This window comes from Rhincodon typus, chromosome 29 (assembly GCF_021869965.1).
Source record: "Rhincodon typus isolate 14 chromosome 29, sRhiTyp1.1, whole genome shotgun sequence".
NCBI lineage: Eukaryota > Metazoa > Chordata > Chondrichthyes > Orectolobiformes > Rhincodontidae > Rhincodon > Rhincodon typus.
In genome coordinates this window covers 12624869-12647273 of record NC_063360.1, presented here as the reverse complement: position 1 = coordinate 12647273, position 22405 = coordinate 12624869, and the positions used below count along the sequence as shown (strand labels likewise).

The 22405-nt window shown below is 39.6% G+C and overlaps 1 protein-coding gene across 1 annotated transcript in view; it reads right to left on the bottom strand.

Moving 5' to 3' along the window:
* Positions 1-22405, bottom strand: part of abca7 (ATP-binding cassette, sub-family A (ABC1), member 7) — a 181282-nt gene that overhangs the window by 111761 nt on the left and 47116 nt on the right. The window contains exons 6-9 of the mRNA XM_048613899.1: positions 15518-15639; positions 13852-14046; positions 11482-11571; positions 675-912 (exon numbers count right to left, since the gene is read on the bottom strand). Coding sequence (XP_048469856.1) covers positions 675-912; positions 11482-11571; positions 13852-14046; positions 15518-15639 — 645 coding nt within the window. The remainder of the gene's footprint in view (positions 1-674; positions 913-11481; positions 11572-13851; positions 14047-15517; positions 15640-22405) is intronic.

Genomic DNA, 22405 nt, shown 5'->3' with positions numbered 1-22405 from the left:
CCGCAAATGGTAGAGAATGTTGGATCAGTTGTGAAATTTCAAATCAGGGATAATATTTTGGCTTAAAAAAAGTCTAAGGACTATGGGCCAAAAGCTGGTATATAGAGTTAGGCGATAGATCAGCCACGATTGCGTTGGATGGTGGAACAGGCTCAAGCGTTAAATGGCCTATTCCTGTTCCTATGTTCCTAAAATGGAAATTACCAGAGGTGATGGTGCACCAGTACCTGTACAGCCTATTAGTCTCCAAATGCCTCTACTGTACCCATGGAATCAGCATGCCCTTCTCCATGGGCAACCGTATATGCATGTAACCATGAAGAAGGGGCAGACAGTTGGGAATTATGACCTCCTTCACAGACCACTGCCTGGACCAGTTAATGGTCACCTTGGCCAGTTCCAGAAGCAGGTGATGAGGTCCACAGATCTGCTCGCCCATCTTCACACAGGGTGTCCACAGATCAGGGAGTGTGGGATTTCCAGTTTCTGTACAAGCCAATCTGTAAATTGCCTTCAATAAGATTGTCAATTGTCAATGGTCAATGAATTAGTGCATGATTTGTGCTGCAGACCCACACCCATTTGAAGCTGGGCTAAGACTGCTTCAACTCAAGTTAAGTATGTGAATGTTTTTCTTTCAATATGTATTGAGAGTGTAATCATACAGTACTCACATGTTAAATTGCTAAAAGTGATGATTTTCTCATCTGTGCTATTCCTGCCAAAGAAAGCCTTGTAGTTATCATCTTCATACCAGTTCAGGAAAGGTATCTGCAGGCCACCTCCATCCGAATGCCCGCAAACAATCTTTGATATTGTTTGAAACATCATCGTTGGTGATCTGGTAGCGTTTGGACTAGTTAACCACTGAATTGCATCCCGGAATTCAGAAAAGCTGGTCATATTGGAAAACTTGTGACACAATCATAAGAAAGCAGAAAAAAAAAATTCAAAAACATGAACAGATGTTGTATTATTGCAAATCAAGATGTACAAATGCAGGACACCAGCAACATAGAAAACAAAATGAGTGAGGCAATGTAAATTTACCAGTAGCCGCAAATTAACACTTGAAATAAATGAGAAAGTTGTCTTTTACCAGCTTGAATCTTAGCTCCTGTGTAGTAGTTTTACAGATTTACCTTTTATTATTTTTGATATCTCAATGAGATCCCTATTCAGTCAGCATCACCTTTGAAGGGTGAAAAGCAAATTCTTAATAAAACACACTTCTCAATCTTATCCCTTGAATGCCTACAAGACCAAAACTGGGCAGGGTACATAAGTTGTGAGCCGATAAGCTCACACTACAATTTTTACACTAATTTTCAGAATCATAATTTCTGTTTATAAAATACCAGAAAGCAATGTCTTTGTTAATGACTGGTATCTGAAGCTTTCACTCCATTTGGCACAAAGAATTTTTGGAATAAGAAAATATTTTCCATTCTCTTCAATCATATCAAACGAAAACCATCTTGGGAAATATATCACCTTTTGATAGTTTCCTTACAGTTATGAAGGCCAAGTTCCAAGAATTTGTTGTACAATGGGCATTGCTCCTCCTCTCCCGTTGGTTTTGTGTTCTTTACCAAGGGTTACCCACAACTACATCACCACCACAGACAAAATAATTCTCAATTATCTTTCTACAAGAAGCAAGATTGCAGTCAGAATGGAGCTAGAGGCTGTCAAATCAGTCCATCCAGCACACTCTTGTCCATCATAAGCACCAAATATTCATGAACATCCTGTGTACAACATATCCATTAAGGATTCGCCAACAGTGCCACATCTTACATGCCATTTGTTACTGACCATCAGTGTTGACTTAGCCCCATTTTAGCCATGCTAAAATGCAGACTAGCAGAAAATAAAAATTTCAAGCCCAATTTATAAATCAAACCATGGCACATTGCATGCAATAATGACTCTTGTGCATTCCCTTAGTATCTTTGCCTAGCCTAGTGTTCCTGCACAATGCTACATCAACCTACTGAACACTTCCTCATCAGTCAACTCCTTCAACCAGAATCCATGCAGTGAACCTTCTCTGAACTGTTTCCAATGCAAGTATGTCTTGCATTAAGTATCGAGACTAAAAGCTATACACTGTACTCCAGATGTAGTCTCAAAATGCATAGCTTCTCTACCATCCCCCTTGAAATAAAGGTTAACATTCCATTTGCCTTCTGAATGACTCCCTGTTAACTTTTTGTTGATAACCAGATCCCAGATTTCTTTCTCCACTGAAATAATGTATGGTTTAACTATTCTTCCTGCCAAAGTAGACAAACACCTTTATCACAACATACTTGATCAGCCAGTTTTTTCGTCCATTCACTTAACCCATTGATATCCCTTTTGTATCTTCCCCAGAATGCATTTTCCCATCTTTATATCATTGGAAAATGTGGCTACAATACACATCAGTCCTTCCATTCAAGTCATAACATAGAATAGCTGAGACTGCAGCACTGATCCTCATGATAGTCAATGTTTTCCAACCTAAAAACACTGATTTATCTCAATTCTGTTTCCTGTTAATTAGGCAATTGGCTCTTCATGCTAATGTATCAACCGTAATGTCATAAACTCTTGTACAGTAACCTTTATTGAATGCCTTATGGAAATCCAAATACACTACATCTATCAGTTCTCCCTTAACCACCCTACTTACTCAAAAAAATCTCTAGCAGATTTGATAAACATAATTTCCAGTTGACAAGCATGTATTACAGGCTGGCCTGAAGCAGCTCTGGACCTAGAAGATCCAGGTTTAGACTACACCACCTGAGAATGGGCAGCAGCAGTTTGTGCTGGATGGCAAGCAACAGCAAGGGCAATGCCAGAGTGGTAGGGATGGGAGGATGAATGATGTCATCCTGAGAGGTCAACAAGTTGATATTGACAGAACAATTACCATCTCTCGGACTGGAGCTTCAGCAATCCGAGCAATGTGGAGGGCAGATTGCTAGAAAGCTGTGACACTTTACAACACCCTGTGAACTCTGCAATCTACAGGAAAGATAACAGCCGTCTGAGCCTGCTTAACAACATATTACGTTCCTATGAGAAGAGGCTGAGCTTGTATGGCAATAAGGTTACTTTTGAATGATAGATGCCAGAGCTTCCTCTGCAACATCCAGGTGTTGGATTTCTACTCGCATTGCCATTGAAGCGGAGACACCAGCCAGTTGGTTAACATGGTTAAACGTGCAAGTTTACTAATGAAATTGACAACCACTTCCACACGAGAAAAGGAGGATCAGGTCTCTGTCCAAGGCTTATGATACCCAATACTTCCATACACTTTGAGTCAGTGACCACAGGCTTTCGGACAGGTCTGACAATATACCCGGCATTTTCTCATGCTGCTGGCTCCACCAAACCTGAGTCTTCTGCAGCAGAAACTGTATGCAACCTCATCCTCTGCCAAACATTCACATCACTCACCTTGGCTGCAGGTCATTCATTCATTCTTACCCAATGCAGGTCCTATGTGAGCTGGTGAGGCAATGGCCTAGTGGTATTATCACTGGACTGTTAATCCAGAGACCCAGATAATGTTCTGGGGACCTGGGTTTGAATCCCGCCATGGCAGATGGTGGAATTTGAATTCGAGAAATATCTGGAATTAACAATCTAATGATGGCCATGAATCCATTGTCGATTGTCAGAAAAAGCCATCTGGTTCACTAATGTCCTTTAGGGAAGGAAACTGCCATCCTTACCTGGTCTGGCCTACATGTGGTTCCAGACCCACAGCAATGTGATTGACTCTTAACTGCCCTCTGGGCAATTAGGGATGGGCAATAAATGCTGTCTAGCCAGCGACACCTTCATCCCATGAATGAATAATAAAAAAGTCAAAAATAAATGCAGTGCCACCAGTTGAGTTGGTGGCTGCAAATGAGGGCAAGTGACAGCATTTTCTGCCGATCACACTTCAAACACTGTGATCAGGGGTGGCATTTGCTCGTTGTAACAAGGGATCCAACAACAGACTGGAAGTGTAAGGGACTTCTACTCAGAGATGGTACAGCTGACTACACAGCAGCTGACCAACTAGTCATTCATGTCGAGGAGCCTAGCTTTGTGCAGCACGGGTGGTAATAGGAGTCAAAAACCTCATCATTACTTCACAGGGTCAAGGATCCGGCACTGATCTCGCTAGCCGATGTTTTAAATCTGTAAGTTAATTGAAAGAGAGTATACCTAATTTGCACATTTCTTATGTCAGAGATAAAGAGTTTGTGCCTCACTCTGGCTAAAATTGGATTTCAATGAATGGATCAGAGGTCTCATTGCACCAGCGCCCTGGCTTCTACAGCTGGAACCGTACCACATTACACCTCAGGGCCCTCTGTTTCTTTCCTGTCACCTTTAAATGAGGAATGAATCTGGATTCTCCACCTCCCCAACAGAATTCCTCACTTTTTTTGTGCAGTAGCACAGCAAGGCTGTGTGGAGTGCAGCAGACTATAACAATCCAAGAGGCTCCCTCTACACAGTATACTGCAATGCTCTACTTCAGCAGTTAAAGCAACAAAATCTTCAGTCCAATCACCCATTCTATTGTTGCCCCAGTTGAGGTACAGGAGGCATCATACATCTTCTCAACTGGGATTTGCGTGTTCCACACAGTGGATATCACCTGCTACAGGGGAGCCATCCCTGCAGTTGTGCCATGGGAACCAACAGCACCTGAGTGTTACTGAGAATATACAAATCACGTCATTTCTTCACTGCACCATCCAGCTCTCTCCCTTTCTCTCCAACAAGTTGTTCACCCTTCACTGGTTAGCTATACTCCGGTCTGACTAGACAGCTGTCGTTGAGCTCAATGCCACAACTCAACATCCTCTCCCCAGTCCAACCAAGTTCTCCATAGAAAATGACCTGGTCCTGCTCACTCAAGTGCTACCACAAAGACTACCTCACAATGTTGTATTTAACCATTTGTAATTATGAACGGATGTGCTTCTTATTTGTGGCTAACTCAACTGCAAATGTACAATCTCATGTGTTTTAACGAACATGTATGAATTTCTATTGCATTTCAAATAGATTCCCATTACATGCTCTTGGGAAACCCAATCCACCATTGACTTATTACTCACTTTAATATCTAGTTGTGTAGTTCACTTTTTCTGCTTGCACAATTAAGTTCCCTTGACTGTCTCATATCCCACTCCTGGGAGCAGCATTAGATTCCCCCCCCCCCACCTCCCCAGATTGCAGTTCTGACACATCTGAAAGGAGAAATGTACAAAGGTAGGGGCTGCGGTGAAACAAGGGAGGAAAACATGAGGTGCATGCTTACACCACCTCAACCTGTGGATCAGAAGAAATTATGCAGTAAGTGGTATGGGGAGGAACATTAGGTACAAATATATCATATTCAACGATATCAGCCTCAATGTTAGCCACGGCCTTGGTCATCGTCACTCCAATGATGGCGCATACTACCATCCTCCACAGAGGTATGTGGTACATGGCACCTTGTCTTGAAAGGCATTGAAGAAGAGGAGTATCAGTGAATATGATACAATGCGTTTGGATGTTCTGGGTGTCATAATTAAATAACTGGCTGTATGTGAAAGTTACAAGAAGCAGCTGCAAGTCTTGCAGCAATGTTAGGTTTGTGAGGGTGAGATGACTTACAAATGTTAGGAATGAGTCATGGCTGATGGATAATATTGAAAATGAGTGATGAGGTGCAATTGGTGAGACACCACATTTGAAGATACAGTTAGTGACCTTGACCACTTGGGGAAGGTCATTGAACTTCTAACACAGTATCCAAGTTCACACAGCTAGATTGCTGGGATTCACTAACATAGCTGTTAAGTTTCGTCAAAATATTGGAACCGGTCTGTAGATTTTCCTGTTGTCCTGCAGTTAGAGGACTTCTCTCCTCCTGCACAAGGCCTCCAACATATCACTGGAAAATCTTGGAGACCCCCTCCCACATTAGGTCTTTGTCTATTCCAGATCAGATGTAGAATAACATCCAGCACCTGTTCCAGCCACAACATGCCCCCGTTCTCAAGGTGGTGTAAACTAGCTTTAAGTTGTGTAGGCTAGCCTCTTAATTTCCCAACTCTGCCCAAGCATGCAGTCACTCAACCGATCACTTATCGTGTTGCACACTTCAATCACTAAATTAGCAAGGAGCACAAAGTCAGCTTACTGCTCACGTCAGAACAGGCACAGGTTAATCATCTATCACAATTCCTGTGATCATGTTTGGGTCCTACCCTACTTATACTGCAAAGTATGTTGATTATTGAATAGGTGGTTGTTGATTATGTGTTAATGCACTTAAGTTAATGGGTTAGGTAAATTTTGAAGGAACTTTGTGGCAAATTGTCACTTATTTATTTCTGACTATGACATTTTAAGTTACAGCTGATTGAAACAGCAAGAAGAATGTTTTTTTTTAAATTGGGAAACAGGACCAAGTAAAAATAACTGGGTTTTTCAATAGTGGAGGGACCGACCCGATTAACTAATGAATGAAACAACTAATGTACTGACATTTATACATCTGGATATTTTCTCTTACTAAATGCATATTCCCTAATGTATGTATTATCGGCTGTTCACAATGTTGCTATAAAATTCCACATCCACTTAATAATTTGAATCAGATTTTCATATGAATATTACTAATTTGTTTAGGAAGCAACCAACAGGTAATCTCCTAGGTTAATCAGAAAGTTGCACGAGACAGGGGCAGCACGGTGGCTCAGGGGTTAGCACTGCTGCCTCACAGCACCAGGGATCCAGGTTTGATTCCACCCTCGGCGACTGTCTGTGTGGAGTTTGCACATTCTCCCAGTGTCTGCATTGGTTTCCTCCGGGTGCTCTGGTTTCCTCCCACAGTCCAAAGATGTGCAGGCCAGGTGGATTGGCCATGCTAAATTGCCCATAAGTGATCAGGGATTTGTAGATTAGGTGGGTTATAGGGGGATGCTCTGCGGGTCGGTGTGGATGTATTGGGCCAAAGGGCCTGTTTCCACACTGTAGGGATTCTGTGATCTATGATCAACCAGAAATCAACATTGTTTAATTTAATCTGGGACAGGCAACCATTGAGATTTTCGCCAAGGGTGTTGGTTTTGACACTTGCCAAGTTAATCGCAAAAATAGAGGAGCTCCAAGAGGCAATTTTAAAAGCTGATTAGATAATGAATTTCATTAAATGAGGATGATTCTACAAAGTCAAAGTGAGGCACAGTCGACAAAACCTTGCTTGTGAATTTGATACATTTGAATTGGATCAGAAACAATGCTCACAAAGTTGACACACAGTTACTCTTGCTGCATTTATGTTACACTGCATTCTGATTCATATTGTTAGTTGTTTGTGCTATGTATTCGGTGTTTTCATCAGGTTAGCGAGATCCAATATTTATAAGGTAATGTAGTTGTATAACGTGAGACATGAATTTCAAATACCAGATTATAGTAAATAGAATCATTGTTAGCCCATTGAACACGTGTCTTTGAAAAGTGCCATTGCTAACACTCTGGGACTGTCTGGGAGTCTCCAGAATTTAAAGATTAATCCCCTGAGTATAGATATGGTCACCAAGGAGAAAAAAAGGATATCAAGAAACAAGGTTTCTATTTTCTTTGCACGCTGTTATATTTTTAAATAAAAAAAATGGAATACAGGCTAATCGAACAGTAGGGGAATTGGACACATGTTGAAATCTCCAAGATTAAGTTCAACCAGATGCAAAATCTAGAAAATGTTCAGCCTCCTTTAACAGTGTTGGATCACAAGTGGAACCTCCTGACAAACAGTTGGTTCTGCTATAATGTGTGTTCCAGCAACATGAATTGGCTATAAACACCACTGACAAATAGGGGAACGCTATTTCTAAAACACAAACTTGTGTTGGCTATAACGCAATTCCATCGGTGCGCAGAGGAGTATGCGCCAACATCACACGATTGTTTTGTGGGCTTTGTTCTGACCACGTGCAATGTTAGCGCTGAAAAAGACTCTGAACTGACATCACATGATCAACATGAACAACACAGCAACCTCAACACCACCTCCTCCATCAAGTCATCTTGACATTTTTTCAAGATAAGGTGTTAAATTTACTTTTATTTCATTTTTAGATATGAATTAAACATTTATTCAAACTGTGGGTATCCTTTGTGTTAGGCTTTTGAGTGGTTTTTGAGCAATTTTGAGTGATATTTTTTGGTGGTCTGCCCCAACCCCACTTTTCCCATAGGCCCCATTATTTCTATAATGCAATGCTGTACAGGTATACAACTATTGCGCTGTAGCAGAACCTACTGTATTTATCTTTCTACTCTTTGAACATTCCCACGCTTTGAATAAGATTTAATTTAATGATTAAAGTTGTTTCTGAATCACAACAACAAGGCACATCACATGATCATACAAATTAGAAGCGGAAATAAGTCATTTGTCTCCTCTAGCCTGTTCCCCCATTTGATAAGATCCTGGCTTTATGATTGTGGTCTCAACTCTACTTTCCTCTCTGCCCTCTTTAACATCTGATTCCCACGTTCATCAAGAACCTATATAACTCAGCCTTAAAAATATTCAACATCCCCACTCCCCTATGAGAAGTAAATTCCTGGACTAACATGAGAAAATAGTTTTCCTTGTCTCCCTCTTAAGTAGGAGACACTTCATTTTTGGACTGTGTCCCTTAGTTCTAATCTCTCCCACAAAACATCATCTCAGGATCCATCTTGCCAACTCCCTTTAGGATGTTGTATGTTTCAATAAGATCACCTCTCATTTTTTCTAGACTCTAATGTCGACTCATTCCTGAGATGAAATGAGTATCTTGGAAGGAAAGGTTCAAATGAACCTTCTCAGAACTGCTTCTAAAGTAATTACATCATTTCTTAAGTAAGGAGACCAAAACTGCGTCCAGTATTCCAGATGTGATCTCACCAATACCCTGTACAACTGTAGCAAAACTTCCTTCTTTTATATTACATTCCCCTTGTACTAAACATTCCATTTGCCTTCTTAATCACTCATTGTATCCGCATATTGGCTTTTTGTGATTCATGTACCAAGAAACCTAGATTCTTTGTACCATAAAGTTCTGCAGTTTCTCTCCATTTAAATAATACTGCTTTTCTATTCTTTCTAGATTTACTGCTCGTGCCAATTTTTTTCTTCACTCACTTAATCTATCGATATCCTTTTGTAGACTAATGTCCTCCTCTCATCTTACTGTTCTACCCATCTTTGAAAGATACATAGGTGGTAATGTTTCAGGCTCATCTGAGCTACTTGTGTATCTTTGAAACAAAATTATTCAACTGAATGCTTAATGGTACCCTGTGCATACAACTTGGATATCAGTCGCTCTCAATTTAAACTATGAATCTTGTTATTTAGTTCAATTGATTTCATATCTGCAGTTGATATCAGGGCCAATGATGAATGCCAGTCCACAAGTGATAGTAGAGTTGACATTTGAGCTTCATCAGGCCAAATAAACTCAGCCTAAAATAACTAGAGATAAAATCAGTCAGAATCAGACTCAAGCTGTTGCAAATTAACAATTTGAGAAAAAACAAATCCTGTTCTGGTACAAAGGTTTTATAGTGTAGCATCAAAGGAATTTCAAGTAACAGCTAAATTCTTTCCAATCTTCTGGCCAAGTGGTGAATGTGTTGAAAGCGGATTGAACACAACACAATGCCTTCATGCAAGCTACTCCAAGAGACTTTTCTTCATAGTGTCCCTAAAATCCTTTCACTGATTCTTGGCATCTGTTTTATCTGGAGTCTCTGCTCTAACACCTCATGAGAACTATGGGGGAGAAGACAAATAAATTCACAAAAGCAGAAAAGTTGCAGTTGAAAAAGTCCTATTGAATAAGATTATAATTAAGCCAGCACATAATGCTTGTGGTGACCAGCACTGTACACTTACTACAGAAATGTAAACAATAGATCAATATAAAGTCTTAAAAATACAGAACAGGAAAAACATGAATAAAACAAAACCAGCCCCAACCACAGGCTTTTATTTTTAAAAAACTTTACTTCGCCGATTTCTCCTTCGCCCTTTCTTTCCTGAAAGTCTCATCAAGATATAATTCAACAATTGTGAACTTCTCTCCAGCACCTCACCTACGTGAATATTCTTCATGCGTGAGCAGGGAAAGAGAGGGATGGTCAGAAGACTGTACAATTTTGGAATACACGAGAGCCAACCTAATCACATCTCCAACTGCACACTTTACAAAACCAAAGATTCAGCAACAACAACAGACCACACATTTCTTTAGCACCTTAAACAAAAATGTTTCAAAGTCTTTCACAGAGATTAAAAGTGAAAAAACAGACAGTTGTGGGACTGGGTTATGATCACATGGACAAAGACTTTGGTGTAGGAAGAAAGAAAGATCTTCTATTAGACTGCTAATATGGTCAGGTCCTGTCGTTGTACTTTTAATTTAACTTTTGTTTTGAAGAGCTACTCTCACAACTAGAGAGCTGGAACCTCTCAACAATTTTGAATTGAAGGTCATCTAACAATCTGGGAGGTGTGCAGTGCAATCTTCCGACCAATTATATGGCTGAATATAAAATTATAAACAGCCCCCAAACTGGTTCCCAATTTCCTTTCCTTTATTTGTTCGAAGGTTATGGGTATACTGGGAAGCCTGGCATTTCTTGCCTATTTCAAATTGCCACGAAAAAGACAGCAAATGGAACTTATTCTGGAACCACAGCTAAAATGGCTGAAAAACCACTTCAGAGGACAGTTTAAGAGTCAAACACCCTGGTGTGGCAAGTGGAGTTATGTACAGGTCAGACTGGATCAGGACATCAGTAATCCTTCACAACTGACATTAGTGTGACAATCCTGAGAGCTTTTGCTTTTTTATTACCAGTTATTTTTGAACCCAAATTATATTCTCAAATGGCCTCGTTGGGATTTGAATTCTTATTCCCAGGCTTAATGGTCCAGCAACATAACTACTGGATTACCATAATCTAATGTCTCATACAATCATAGGCTTCCCAGTTTTCTGCTGCTATTTATTGCCCTTAGCTGGTCACAGAAAACTAAGAGAACACTTTTTAATGTAACCAACGTTGAATTAACTTGGAGTGGACTGGAAATAAAGAGATTGAAAGTAGATAATAAATGTGGATCTGCATGTTGGACATACACGAGAGCACCTCACTAATGCACTTGGCATTAAGGCTTGGAACATCCACAATTTGCTCCGTGTGTCTTTCTTCCATGCTCTCTGAAAAGTGGGCTACTTGGGTGATATTAAGAGACAATCAAGAAAAGGTGAAGAAATGCACTTGCAGACATACAGGATAAGAGAAAGAAATATATGAAAAGGAGACAGTATGAAATCAGGAGATACTGAAGCACTATGTACCCATCAATTACTGTCACATTATTGTGTAGTCATTTTATCATTATAATCAACTTACCTGCTGCACAAGAGATCCCACTCTGTGTATAAAACTGTTAAGGGCATTAGATGCATCAAGTGCATTCCCAGCACTAAACGTAATCCTCTCCTGCAGAGCAAACAATAGGTCAGAAACTGGTAATTGTACTGTTACAGTATAAAATGGAAATAAACAGGATTTGCCTATCATCAGATGTTGATCAACTCAAGAATTCAATAGCAACACCAGATGAAAAGCAAAATGTTCTGTCACTGCAAAGGACAGTTTTTCTTATAAAGGGAAAATCATTAGTAAGATTACATATGTGTATCATTTGGCAATATCGCTAAAGCAAAGGCTTGTTATAACATAAGAACTCAAGAAACAAGAGCAGACATTTAGCCTTCAAGCCTTCCTCACAATTCAACAAGATCATGGTTGATCTGCTCAACTCCTCTTTCATGTCAACTTCTCATAGCCCTCAACTCATCAATATTTCAAAAATGTATTTACCTCCTCTTTAAATACTCTCCGTGATGCATCCTCCACAACTCTCTTGGATAGAGAATTTCATACATTCACCTACACTGAGAAGAAATTTCTTGTCCTCTCAATTTTAGATGAGTGTCCCCGTATTCTGTAACTACCACCCGTCGATCGTGATTCCGCTACAAGCGGAAACATCTTCTCAAAATCTATCCTGCCAAGCACCCTCACAATCTTCATATTCTTGGAACTCCTTGTGACAGAGAGCTGTAGGAGTAGAGTTGTTGTGTCTATGTTTGAGGCTGAGATAGATAGATTCTTGATCAGTAGGGGAATGAAAGATTACAGAGAAAAGGCAGGAAGGTGGGTGTGAGGAATGTCAGTTCAGCCATGATCCCATTGAATGGTGCAGCAGAATTGATGGCCTAATCCTGTTCCTATTTCTTACTGCCTTCTAGTCTTACTGTAAGATCACCACTCATTCTTCTATATTCTAATGAATAAAGGCCTAGCCTGTTTAGCTGTTCTTGATAAGGCAACCCCTTCATCCTAGGAATCAGCCCATTAAATCTTGTTTGAATTACCGCCAATGGCAGTATATCCTAAGGAACCAAGACTGTACACAGTATTCCAGGAGTGGCCTCATCAATGCCCTATACAACTGTTACAAGATTCCACATTTCAAAACTCTAATCTCAGAGCCAAAATAAGTACAGAATACAGTTATTAAAATTGCACAGCTATGTCTGTATCAGTCAGAAATGTTAGTAAATGGATAACACAGCACTTTTCTGTTTGCTTAGCAAAATAAAGGCGCTACCTTGAATTGAACTCCCAATATATTTGTGTAAGAATCAGAAGGATCAATCCATATTCTAGGGTAAATTCATGCTGGCACTCCAGTGTAATGCTGAGAGTACACTACAATGTTAACAATGTAATCCCTTCAGATGAAATGTTAATCAAGATTAATTTTTGCTTAGGTGTATCTTAAAACAACATAACAGCAAGGTGATGACTAGAAAACAACAAATGCTGGAGATCACAGTGAGTCAGGCAGCATCCATGGAGAGAGCAAGCTAATGTTTTGAGTCTAGATGACTCTACATCAAAGCTGAAGTGAAGTGTGGAGGGGGCAGTATTTATACTATAGTTGGGGATGGGGAGGGGGGTGGGCGGATGGGGTGTAGAGTTCAGATTAAGTGATTGGAAGGTGAGAATGGCAGAACAGGGGTGTGTCTAACTACCAAACTGGAAAGAACAGACAATCCCACTGGGATGGGGGGGACAGGAGAGAGGAAATGGTGACAAAGAATGTAACAAGTAAAGCTAAAAACAAAAAGGGAAGAAGTGGGAGTGGGTTCACAATTTGAAGGTGTTGAACTCAATATTAAGACCAAAAGACTGTAAAGTGCCTAGTCTGAAGATGGATGTTGGTCCTTTAGGTTGCGCTGTGAGTCATTAGAGCACTGCAGCATGCCAAGGACAGACAAATGGGCTTGCGAGCACGATGCTCTGATGAAGCGTCATCTAGACTTGAAACACTAGCTTGTTCTCTCTCCATGGATGCTGCCTGACCCACTGCAATCTCCAGCATTTGTTGTTTTCAGTACAGATTCCAGCATCTGCTATATTTGCTCCTACCAGGTGATTATTAGATTTGTTATCTGCTATGTTGGGCTCAATGACCTAATGGGATGCTTTCATATTGTCTGACTTCCTCTGCTGGTGCTCATGATAAGTTCAAGGATGAAGGCAGGGGAACTCTAACACAATATATTAAACTACTGCTAGGTTGAAGCTGTATAACTGAGCTTCATCATGGTGCAAGTGAAATTAGCAAACAGAGTTAACAAGCCACACAAACACCTTAATATAATCACACAGACTTTAGATTATTGAATAACAAAAAATCAAACTAACCGCCAAGAGTTTGGAGAAGTTGACCTCAGAAAGGAAAATAGTTGTTGCTTTTTGCAGTGTTCTCTCTGGTAAGGCACATAGATTCTTCTGTAAACGGTTGAATGCCTTCTTATTCTTTGTAGCCAAGAAACTGGAGAGATGAGATACGTTGCAAGCAATCTCTTTAAAACTTTCCCTTGAACCAGCAAGGGATATCTGCAAAATCCAAACCCAGGCAGACTAAAGTCAGGTCCAAGTATGTATGTAGAAATCTAATAGCATAATTTACTTCTCCAACACCAAAAAATAACCCTCTGACACTTAACCATGGTGATAACTCTACACTTGAGGTTCATCTTTTAGTAATTGGTTTATGTGATGTGTGCACGAATGGCAAAGGCAGCATTAATTAATCATTCCGAATGCTTTTGAGAAGATGGTGCTTTCCAAGTTTTTCCAATAAGTGACAGTAAAGAAACAGCAATATATTTCCAAATCAGGAAGGCAAGTGACTTGGAGGGAGCCTTGTGTTTCAATGCATCTGCTGACCTTGCCCCACATGGTAGAGGTCACAGGTTTGGAAAGTGGCATGAAGAGAGCTTGCCAAGTTTCTACAATGCATCTTGTGGACAGTGAAACCTGCTTCAAATGAGCACTACCGGTGGAGGGATTGAATTTTTAAGGTGGTGCATTGGGCTTTGGTCAAATGATGCTCTTGACAACTGAGTGATCACTTGGCTGCTCCAATGGCAATCAGTGTGTGCACTTTTCACTGAATAATTGGCTCAGGTTTTGAACTGCTGCTGACAAGCCATGCACTATTTCTTCAAATAAAAACATAATTTTCTGAAATGCTTTACAAAAAAGAAGTGATTCAAGACCCAGAACAAAAGTTCAGTTCAGTCATGCGAGGCATTATTCAGAACCCAACTCTGCATATTGCATAATCCTCAGGATGATTGAGGTAGTGGTCCTTAACAAAACCTTTCAGTGTAACATAGATGCAGAAATTGACTTTAAAAATCCCAAAAATACAGTACAGAAAGTGAACATGTTCACTAGGGACCCAACGGAATCACAGGCAATGATCGCCGACCCTTTCCATTCGTACTTCATATTACCACATTTTTGAATACACTTTTTGTTTCCCTAAGCTTTCTCCTTAAGATGTGGATCCTGATTTTCTACAAGGGTTTATCCAATCTCCTGTGTATGTTTGGTCATTTTTCTGGAAGTTCTGCTGTTCTCCTAACAAAGTTATAGTGGGAGGCAGAACCTTTAGGACATATCAGGGCTATTAGAATTGTACAGATAACCCTTACTCTGTTGCAGTTACCACGCACAAGAAATTATTCTTTCTGTATAGCACCAGACAAGGGAGGCTGGTGCATTATTCAATCCTGCAATATGATCATTTTCCATGACTAGTTTGTAAACTTTCCATCAAGACTTTACATCTAGCAATCAGTAGAAACCTTGATTGCTTTGTTCTCTTTGTCACTAAAGTACCACTGCCAATACTTACTCATAGTGAGACCGGGGATTGAGCTTTTCCAATTTGCCTACATAATGGTCAGAGGCATCACCATGAACTCTTTTGATTAATGTATCACATCATACCCAGCAGCAACTTGATACAGTTCCCCTGCAAGAACCTTACATATAATTACATTTTAAGGATGATTACCTGATTGAGATTTAATTTTGCTGCCATTAAATCATCGATCACCTCTGTGGGAAGTGATGCATTGTTCAGGAAAAACTCAGATAGGGTCTGATTCTTCTGCAGATATTCTTTGATTGGCAGACCTACAAAAGAACCAAAAAAAGTAAATTTTTGCATTGATTGCATATGCACATCAAACCTCAAAATAATTTCTTCTGGATTACAAAAATGGAAAACCCATTTACATTACAGGAGTCTAACCCACTGATGGCCAGGCTGTAATAAACAAACCTGATATAGTTTTTGCTGCATCAGAAAGGTCAGGGAAAGAAAACCATAAATAGCATCAAATTTAGTCATTCCTGAATAAAGATTTTAAAATCTGTCTGTTTTAAAGACTTCAATACTGGGCTGATTCTGCAAACAGAAGCAAACAAGGAGGTATGTCATCTGAGAGATGATCCATCCTTCATCTTCGCCCTTTCTCATCTTTATTTTAATCAAAACATCCATGGTGAATACTCCTCTAAATTTTACTCTCTTGCATTTAAGTCCTAAATGTTTCATCCTCCATGCTTTTTCTCCCACAATTGTCATTACTAAAAAATCTCTCACTCTATCTGATCCTTCCCCAGGACTTCACCTCCCAAAACTGTTTCCTTTCTTCTATGGACATCTACTTTTCAAAGCCAAATTTGATGTTACACAGTCAATACCTGCGTATTCATTTCGGCTTCTGTCCTACTTTTGAACCTTGATAGTTCCTGCCCTAGGAACATTGAAAAACACAAGTGAGGGGCAATTTTAGGAAAAAAAACCAACTTCATGAAAACTCTCCCAAAATGTGAAATATCAGAGCTGGTTCAAAAATCTAGATTTTGGTCTCCACACTCCAGAACAGTGATAGTGTTAATGTACAATTCTACAGCAAGCTGTTTAAATGAATACACAGCCAAAGTTTATTCTGGATGAAAGAATAGCTACATTTTACGTTTTTTTTTAGAACAGGAAATCATAATTTCTTCCATACTCCATTTTTTTCCAGCCTTCTTGCAGGGTCAGTAATGGCTAGGTCTGGTCTCCGCTGCTGCAAAATGGGTCTGGGGGCCTGAATATGGAATTCCTGCACCTAAACACAGAACCTGTAACATACGCAATTGGTGGGGATGGAGAGAAACAGAGGCAGGTTCTGTACATCTGTAGTTGACTGAAGCAGCTACCCATTTATTATAGCTGCCTTCAGTCACGCCTGATTTTTTATTAGTCAGAAGCAGGAAACGTGATGTTTGCAGATTAAATCTCATAGGACAGGTCTAAATTTTGCGAAGTTTATTAGATAAGTAGGAGAGATAACATGTCCTTTTGGATTTGGTTCCAGGATAACTTGAAAAGGTATCAGGTGACCTATGGGCTTGTTAAACATAGGCTCAAAAGCGCACAAACGAACCAAAATTGTCAACATGAACTGTCAGTAAGGTTGTCAAAGTATTTAAAATATCTTTTGTTGAAATAATTGAAAAACCATTTTATTTCATTCCGTCTGTGGACCAAAGCCTGAATGCTATAATTTTAAGATTGTTTTCACCAAAATCCATTATCACAGTGGAGTGCCCCTCAGGTCACAGTTTGGTTGACAGCTCAGTGATTATAGACATTGAAGTGGGACTATGATTTCCAATACTTGATGTTCTGAAGGATTAAGGATAGTTAATTGTAATGAATAGGTTTTTAATCAGTTTCCTTTTACACATAATAACTTTATTTTATTTCACTTCAGCATGGGTCCTGTAGTCTGTCCTCATAGATACAGGGTGAATTGACAAGGTAGATGCAAGGGGAAAAGTTTAGAAGCAAGATTCACATTACATTGGTATTGGGACTATAAAGGTCACAAGCGGTTGATGGAATGAATGAGGTGGTAGTAACAGGGCATGGGGCTACTTCTTGTTAAAGATTTTAAGAAAAGCAATAAAAGAAAGAGCGGAGGGGTTTGGAGCAGGTGGGAAGTCAACAAGAGGGCTACCGACTTGATTTCACCTCCTCACCCACCTTCAAATGCAATAGATAGTGAACATAAAATCCAGCCCAACTGGTGAACAACTGGATTACTTATAGACCAATCTGAATAAAGGACCAACAGATCTTTCTTGATGCTGCTCATTTCAAGTCAGAGGATATACTACATTATATCAAATGGGGCATTATTCTGCTGCTAAGTTTGAGATCAATCTAATTTAATTTGCTTTTGTTTATAAAATCACGAGGGGCATAGATAGGATGCAAAGCCAAGGCTTTTTCTAAGAGTGGGGGAAATCCAAAACTAGAGGGCATAGGTTTAAAGTGAGAGGGGAAAGATTTAGAAAGGGCCTGAGGGGTAACTTTTTCAAGCAGAAGGTAGTGCATGTATGGAATGAGCTGCCGGAGGAAGTGGTGGAGGCATCTGGACGGATACGCGAATAGAAAGGTTTAGAGGGATATGGGGATGTCTGGTTGGCATGGAGGAGTTGGTCCGAAGGGTTTGTTTCTGTGCTGTATGAGTCTATGACTCTGACTTTTACAAGTTATATATTTGGATTGCCGTAGACTGCAGTGTACAAGTCGACCTTTAAGAAATCCTTCCTAAAACAGGACTTGATCAGCACACCGAGTATAAAATGTGAACTACTGGTGCTGGTGCTGGTGCTGGTGGACAGCATTTTGACATGTGAAAAAAACATGAGTTAATCAAAGTAAATCAATATACTAAATTTTAATAAATGAAATGATTTTGGGAGGATTGTTGAAATCATAATCATACGTGTGCTTTACTGTTCTATGTTCTATAACTTTTTCAATCAAAATTGCACTAGATATTAAAGATGATTAAGTGTTTGAACTCATCCTCAGCCACTTTGAATAAAGAATCATCATAAGAATCGCATTCTAGATCGGTCTCAATCACTCCTCCCTAACAAATCTTCAAACTCTCCATTCACTGAATTGGATACTCCACCTTCTTTGAAAGGTCTGAACATTTGGTTGCTGATTATATCATAATTCATAGCTGTTTCATGCTTATCGTGGATGTGACATAATGGGCACTTGTGGTTTTGCCTTCATCGGATTATAAATTACCAGTTCATAGTAATTTTAGTCTCAAGGTCTTTCAGTAGGGTGAGTGCTCTAGGACTTGCTCTGCTATGCTAGACATTGTTGTGTAAAGCAGCAACACCAACTAACCGTTGTTCTGCAATCTTTAGTGTCTGTTTGATTTAGCCCATTTGAGTGTATATGCACTGCATTTCTAGTGATGATGTAACCATTCTGATTGCTTTAGCTTGAAATGAATTTTGTATTTTATTCTTGCAGCTGGACACATATCTGTTTGAGCGGCCACATGCTGTCTGCCCTGTGTGGGCACATTTTAAACTCCCACTTGTCCATTGAGCCATATTACCCAATTGTGACTATTTATAACTCAAATATAACATTAAATACATATTTGGGCTAAGAAATTAAGGCAGAGCCTTAATAGCCCTAAACATACATTTATTAGCTGAAGAAATAGGGGAGGAAGGTTTGTAGGCCATGTAAAGGATTAAATATGCATTATGGTGCCTCAGAAATGGGCTGTTTATAAGCCAGGTCCACTTCTATGCTGCAATCTATGGAAAATCAAACTTTAATTGTTGACTGTGAAGGCAATTGATACATTGTAATCCAATTACTAGCTTCTATCTCCAAGTCAGGAACTTGTACAATAAACTATCTGCCTTGGTTTGTTGTTTGCTTATACTTTAGCTTGACTGGAATCAGAGAGTAAGCGCACAATATTTATAATTCAAAACAAACCAAAAATGAATCTCCCATCATCTTGTTCATCATGTCAGAAATTGGACATTCACTGCTCAGTGCTACTCGCAACTCTTCAAATGATGAAACAATCCATACTTGCATTCAGCAAGACCTCGCCAACATTCAGGCTTGAGCTGATAATCATGCTGCACAAGTATGAGCCAGTGACCCAGAAGACAGAATCTAACCATCTCCCCTCAACATTCAATTACATTACCAATGCCGAATGCCCCACTGTAAGCATTCTAGGGGTACAAAGTGAACTGAACGAGCCATATAAATATTGTGGCTACAAGGGCCGGTTCAAGGTTCATAAGTCAGCAGTGAGTAACTTACCTTCTGTCTTCCTGAAGCCTACTCCACCATGCACAAGGATGAGTGCAACTGCAACACTAATCATTAACATGGCCCCAATCCAAGACAAAACAGACTGTGATCAGCAGCCAATACATCACCTTAAAACATGCACTTCTTCTGTCCATGCACTAATGCAGAATGTCAGCAATGTGTACCATCCAACAGACGTACTGCAGCAACTTAAAGGTTGCTCTAACAGTACCTTCCAAATCTGCAACCTCTATCTCCTAGGAACTGTGGTAATATTCACATGAAGACAACCATCTGCAAGTCCTCATACAAGCTACAGTGTCCTGACTTAGGACGGCATCGTTAGTTCTTCATTGCTGCTGGGTCAAAGTTGTGAAACTCCCTTCCTAAAGTGTACCTACAGCAGATGGGGTTCAGTGGTTTGAGAAGGTGACTCACCTTCTTCATACGCAATAAGAATTACAACAATTGTTGGTCCAGCCAGCAACGTTCACATCCTAAGAATGTATTTTTTTAAAAAAAAAATTGGTGTAAGGGCAAGGTCATTATGACATAGAAAACACATTGACCCAAAAAATGCTGCAGCACAATACTCAAAGTAAATGTCATGAATTGGGTGCTAATTCTCACTCTTCATTGTGTTTTTGAAGCATTTGATTACAGCAAATGCCAATCAATAACTATGCAATAGGACCTCTGCACCTTCAAGTAGCAGATTCAATGATCCATCGCTTCACCAATTAAAGGCAGAGAAAGAACACCAGTAGAAGGAAGGAAACAGGTTAAATTATCTCTTGCCATCCCTAGATTGGAGGATGACATTTTGGCAAGTTCATGTGCTTGAGACTGAACCAGTGGATTCGTGACCTGCAGATGTTTGGGTGAATGATGAGGTAGTGGGATCTGGAGTGCATGATTTACTTCCTTCACTTTATCTGCCACATGATCTCACCAGTAAGGCATTTGGGCTTGTGTAGCATGATGCTCATCAATTGTGATATGTTACACATATTACCATATCCAGAATTTGGATTGTGACTTGAGTCAGTACTTTGAAGGTAATTTTTTTTTTTCTTTGAAAAAAGCAAGTCATTCTGGAACAGTGACCCAAATCCAGCATCACTTAGAAAGCATATGACTGCAGACCTATGTGGTGATGATGGGGGGAGAAAAAAGTTCATTCTTCTCCCTTTATAATAGGCACTGCAAACATATTAAGGCCATCAGCTTTACTTTTAGTTCAGTTCAGACAACACCAGAATTAAGGTCAGAAGCAAGTTTAATCTTCTCTGAGCAGAAGTTCAGGGGAGCTAGTCATGGGAGTAGAAATGTTTAGTTTGCAAAGCTTCCAGACCTGGAGAGTTTGGATAGAAATCTGAAAGCTATTAAGATAGCACATGTTTCAGCTCTCAGATTTGGACAACGTTCATAATCAACAAACTGAAAAGGAATCAAATTGTCTCCACACTGCACCAGGAAAAAATCTGGAAGGAGCTGGTTCAGTAGAAACCTGAAGAGCTGAAATAAAGGAGTAATTTATTTGGCCTGGAGTCTTTTTGATGGACACTTCGAAAACAGGATAAAATTTTGTGGTAAGATCTTATTGTGATATACATCTACAGTTTGGTTCATTCATTTGTTAACTTTCTTTTGCATAATAAACTTGTATTCTATTGTTAAAGAACATCTGTAGCATCAAATGAATAAGTTGTAATCGTGACTAACCATCACATTAAAAAACTTTATTAAGTCAGGTTACATTCTGGGAACTGGGTTGTCCAGTATTACCATCAGCTGGAATCATAATATGGAGGAGAATTTCTGACCAAGAGTTAGCAAGCTGCTCCCAATTGGTAAAATCAAAGCTTCAAGGAGAGCTTCAGAATGTCTCCATGGTATTTTTTTTTTGTCCTTCTTTGGACTGTAGTGATAGTGGCAGCGGTGGTGATGGAAGATTTTTTTTCAGTCAGTCATTCCGGTACAGTTTCCAGTCCATCGTGGTAGATTATGAACTTTTGCTCAAATGCCTGTAGGGCTAACTTCAAGAAATATACTAGCATGCATTCAATGGTCCTACTAGTGAAGCCACAGAAAGTAGGAGACACATTGTTGGTAGAATTTCTCCAGCAGCTGTGTAATGATACAGTCTAGTTCTGAACACAGTACAGGAGTGGGAATGACACCATGGCCCTGGAGGTTGAGACTTTTGTTGACATTGATTTAGCAACTGTCATGCATAGGTCAAACAAAATAAAAATGAGCATGTCAAATTAGATACAAACAGGAGAGACAGACAGGCAGAGACCAAAAAAATGTACAAAAACACTTGTAAATAACTTAATATATGCTGAAGTGAGATACTACAATTTCAACAGATCTTTTTCTTAGTGCACAACATTGAGTTTCAGATCAAGACTGTGAAACATGTCATTAACACAATCCTTGGGAAAATATGAAATAGTAATCTTTGTAACCCCCAAAATGTCCACACCAATTTTCATTTGTATTTTTGATGCAATTCCACAATTTCTAAAATGGTTTTGAGGAAGACAAGATTTCATGCAAGGAACAGCACAAATGGACCAGAAACTCGTGGCTATTTGTGACTCAAGGCATGTCTTTTCATTTCCACAAAATTATTGCTCCATTTTAAAAAAAAAACACCAATGACAGCTTGTGCCCTGAATTCACTGTTAATTTTCTAGAAATTTGGGAGTGAATGTATATTGTGCTGCTAAATTGAGAGTT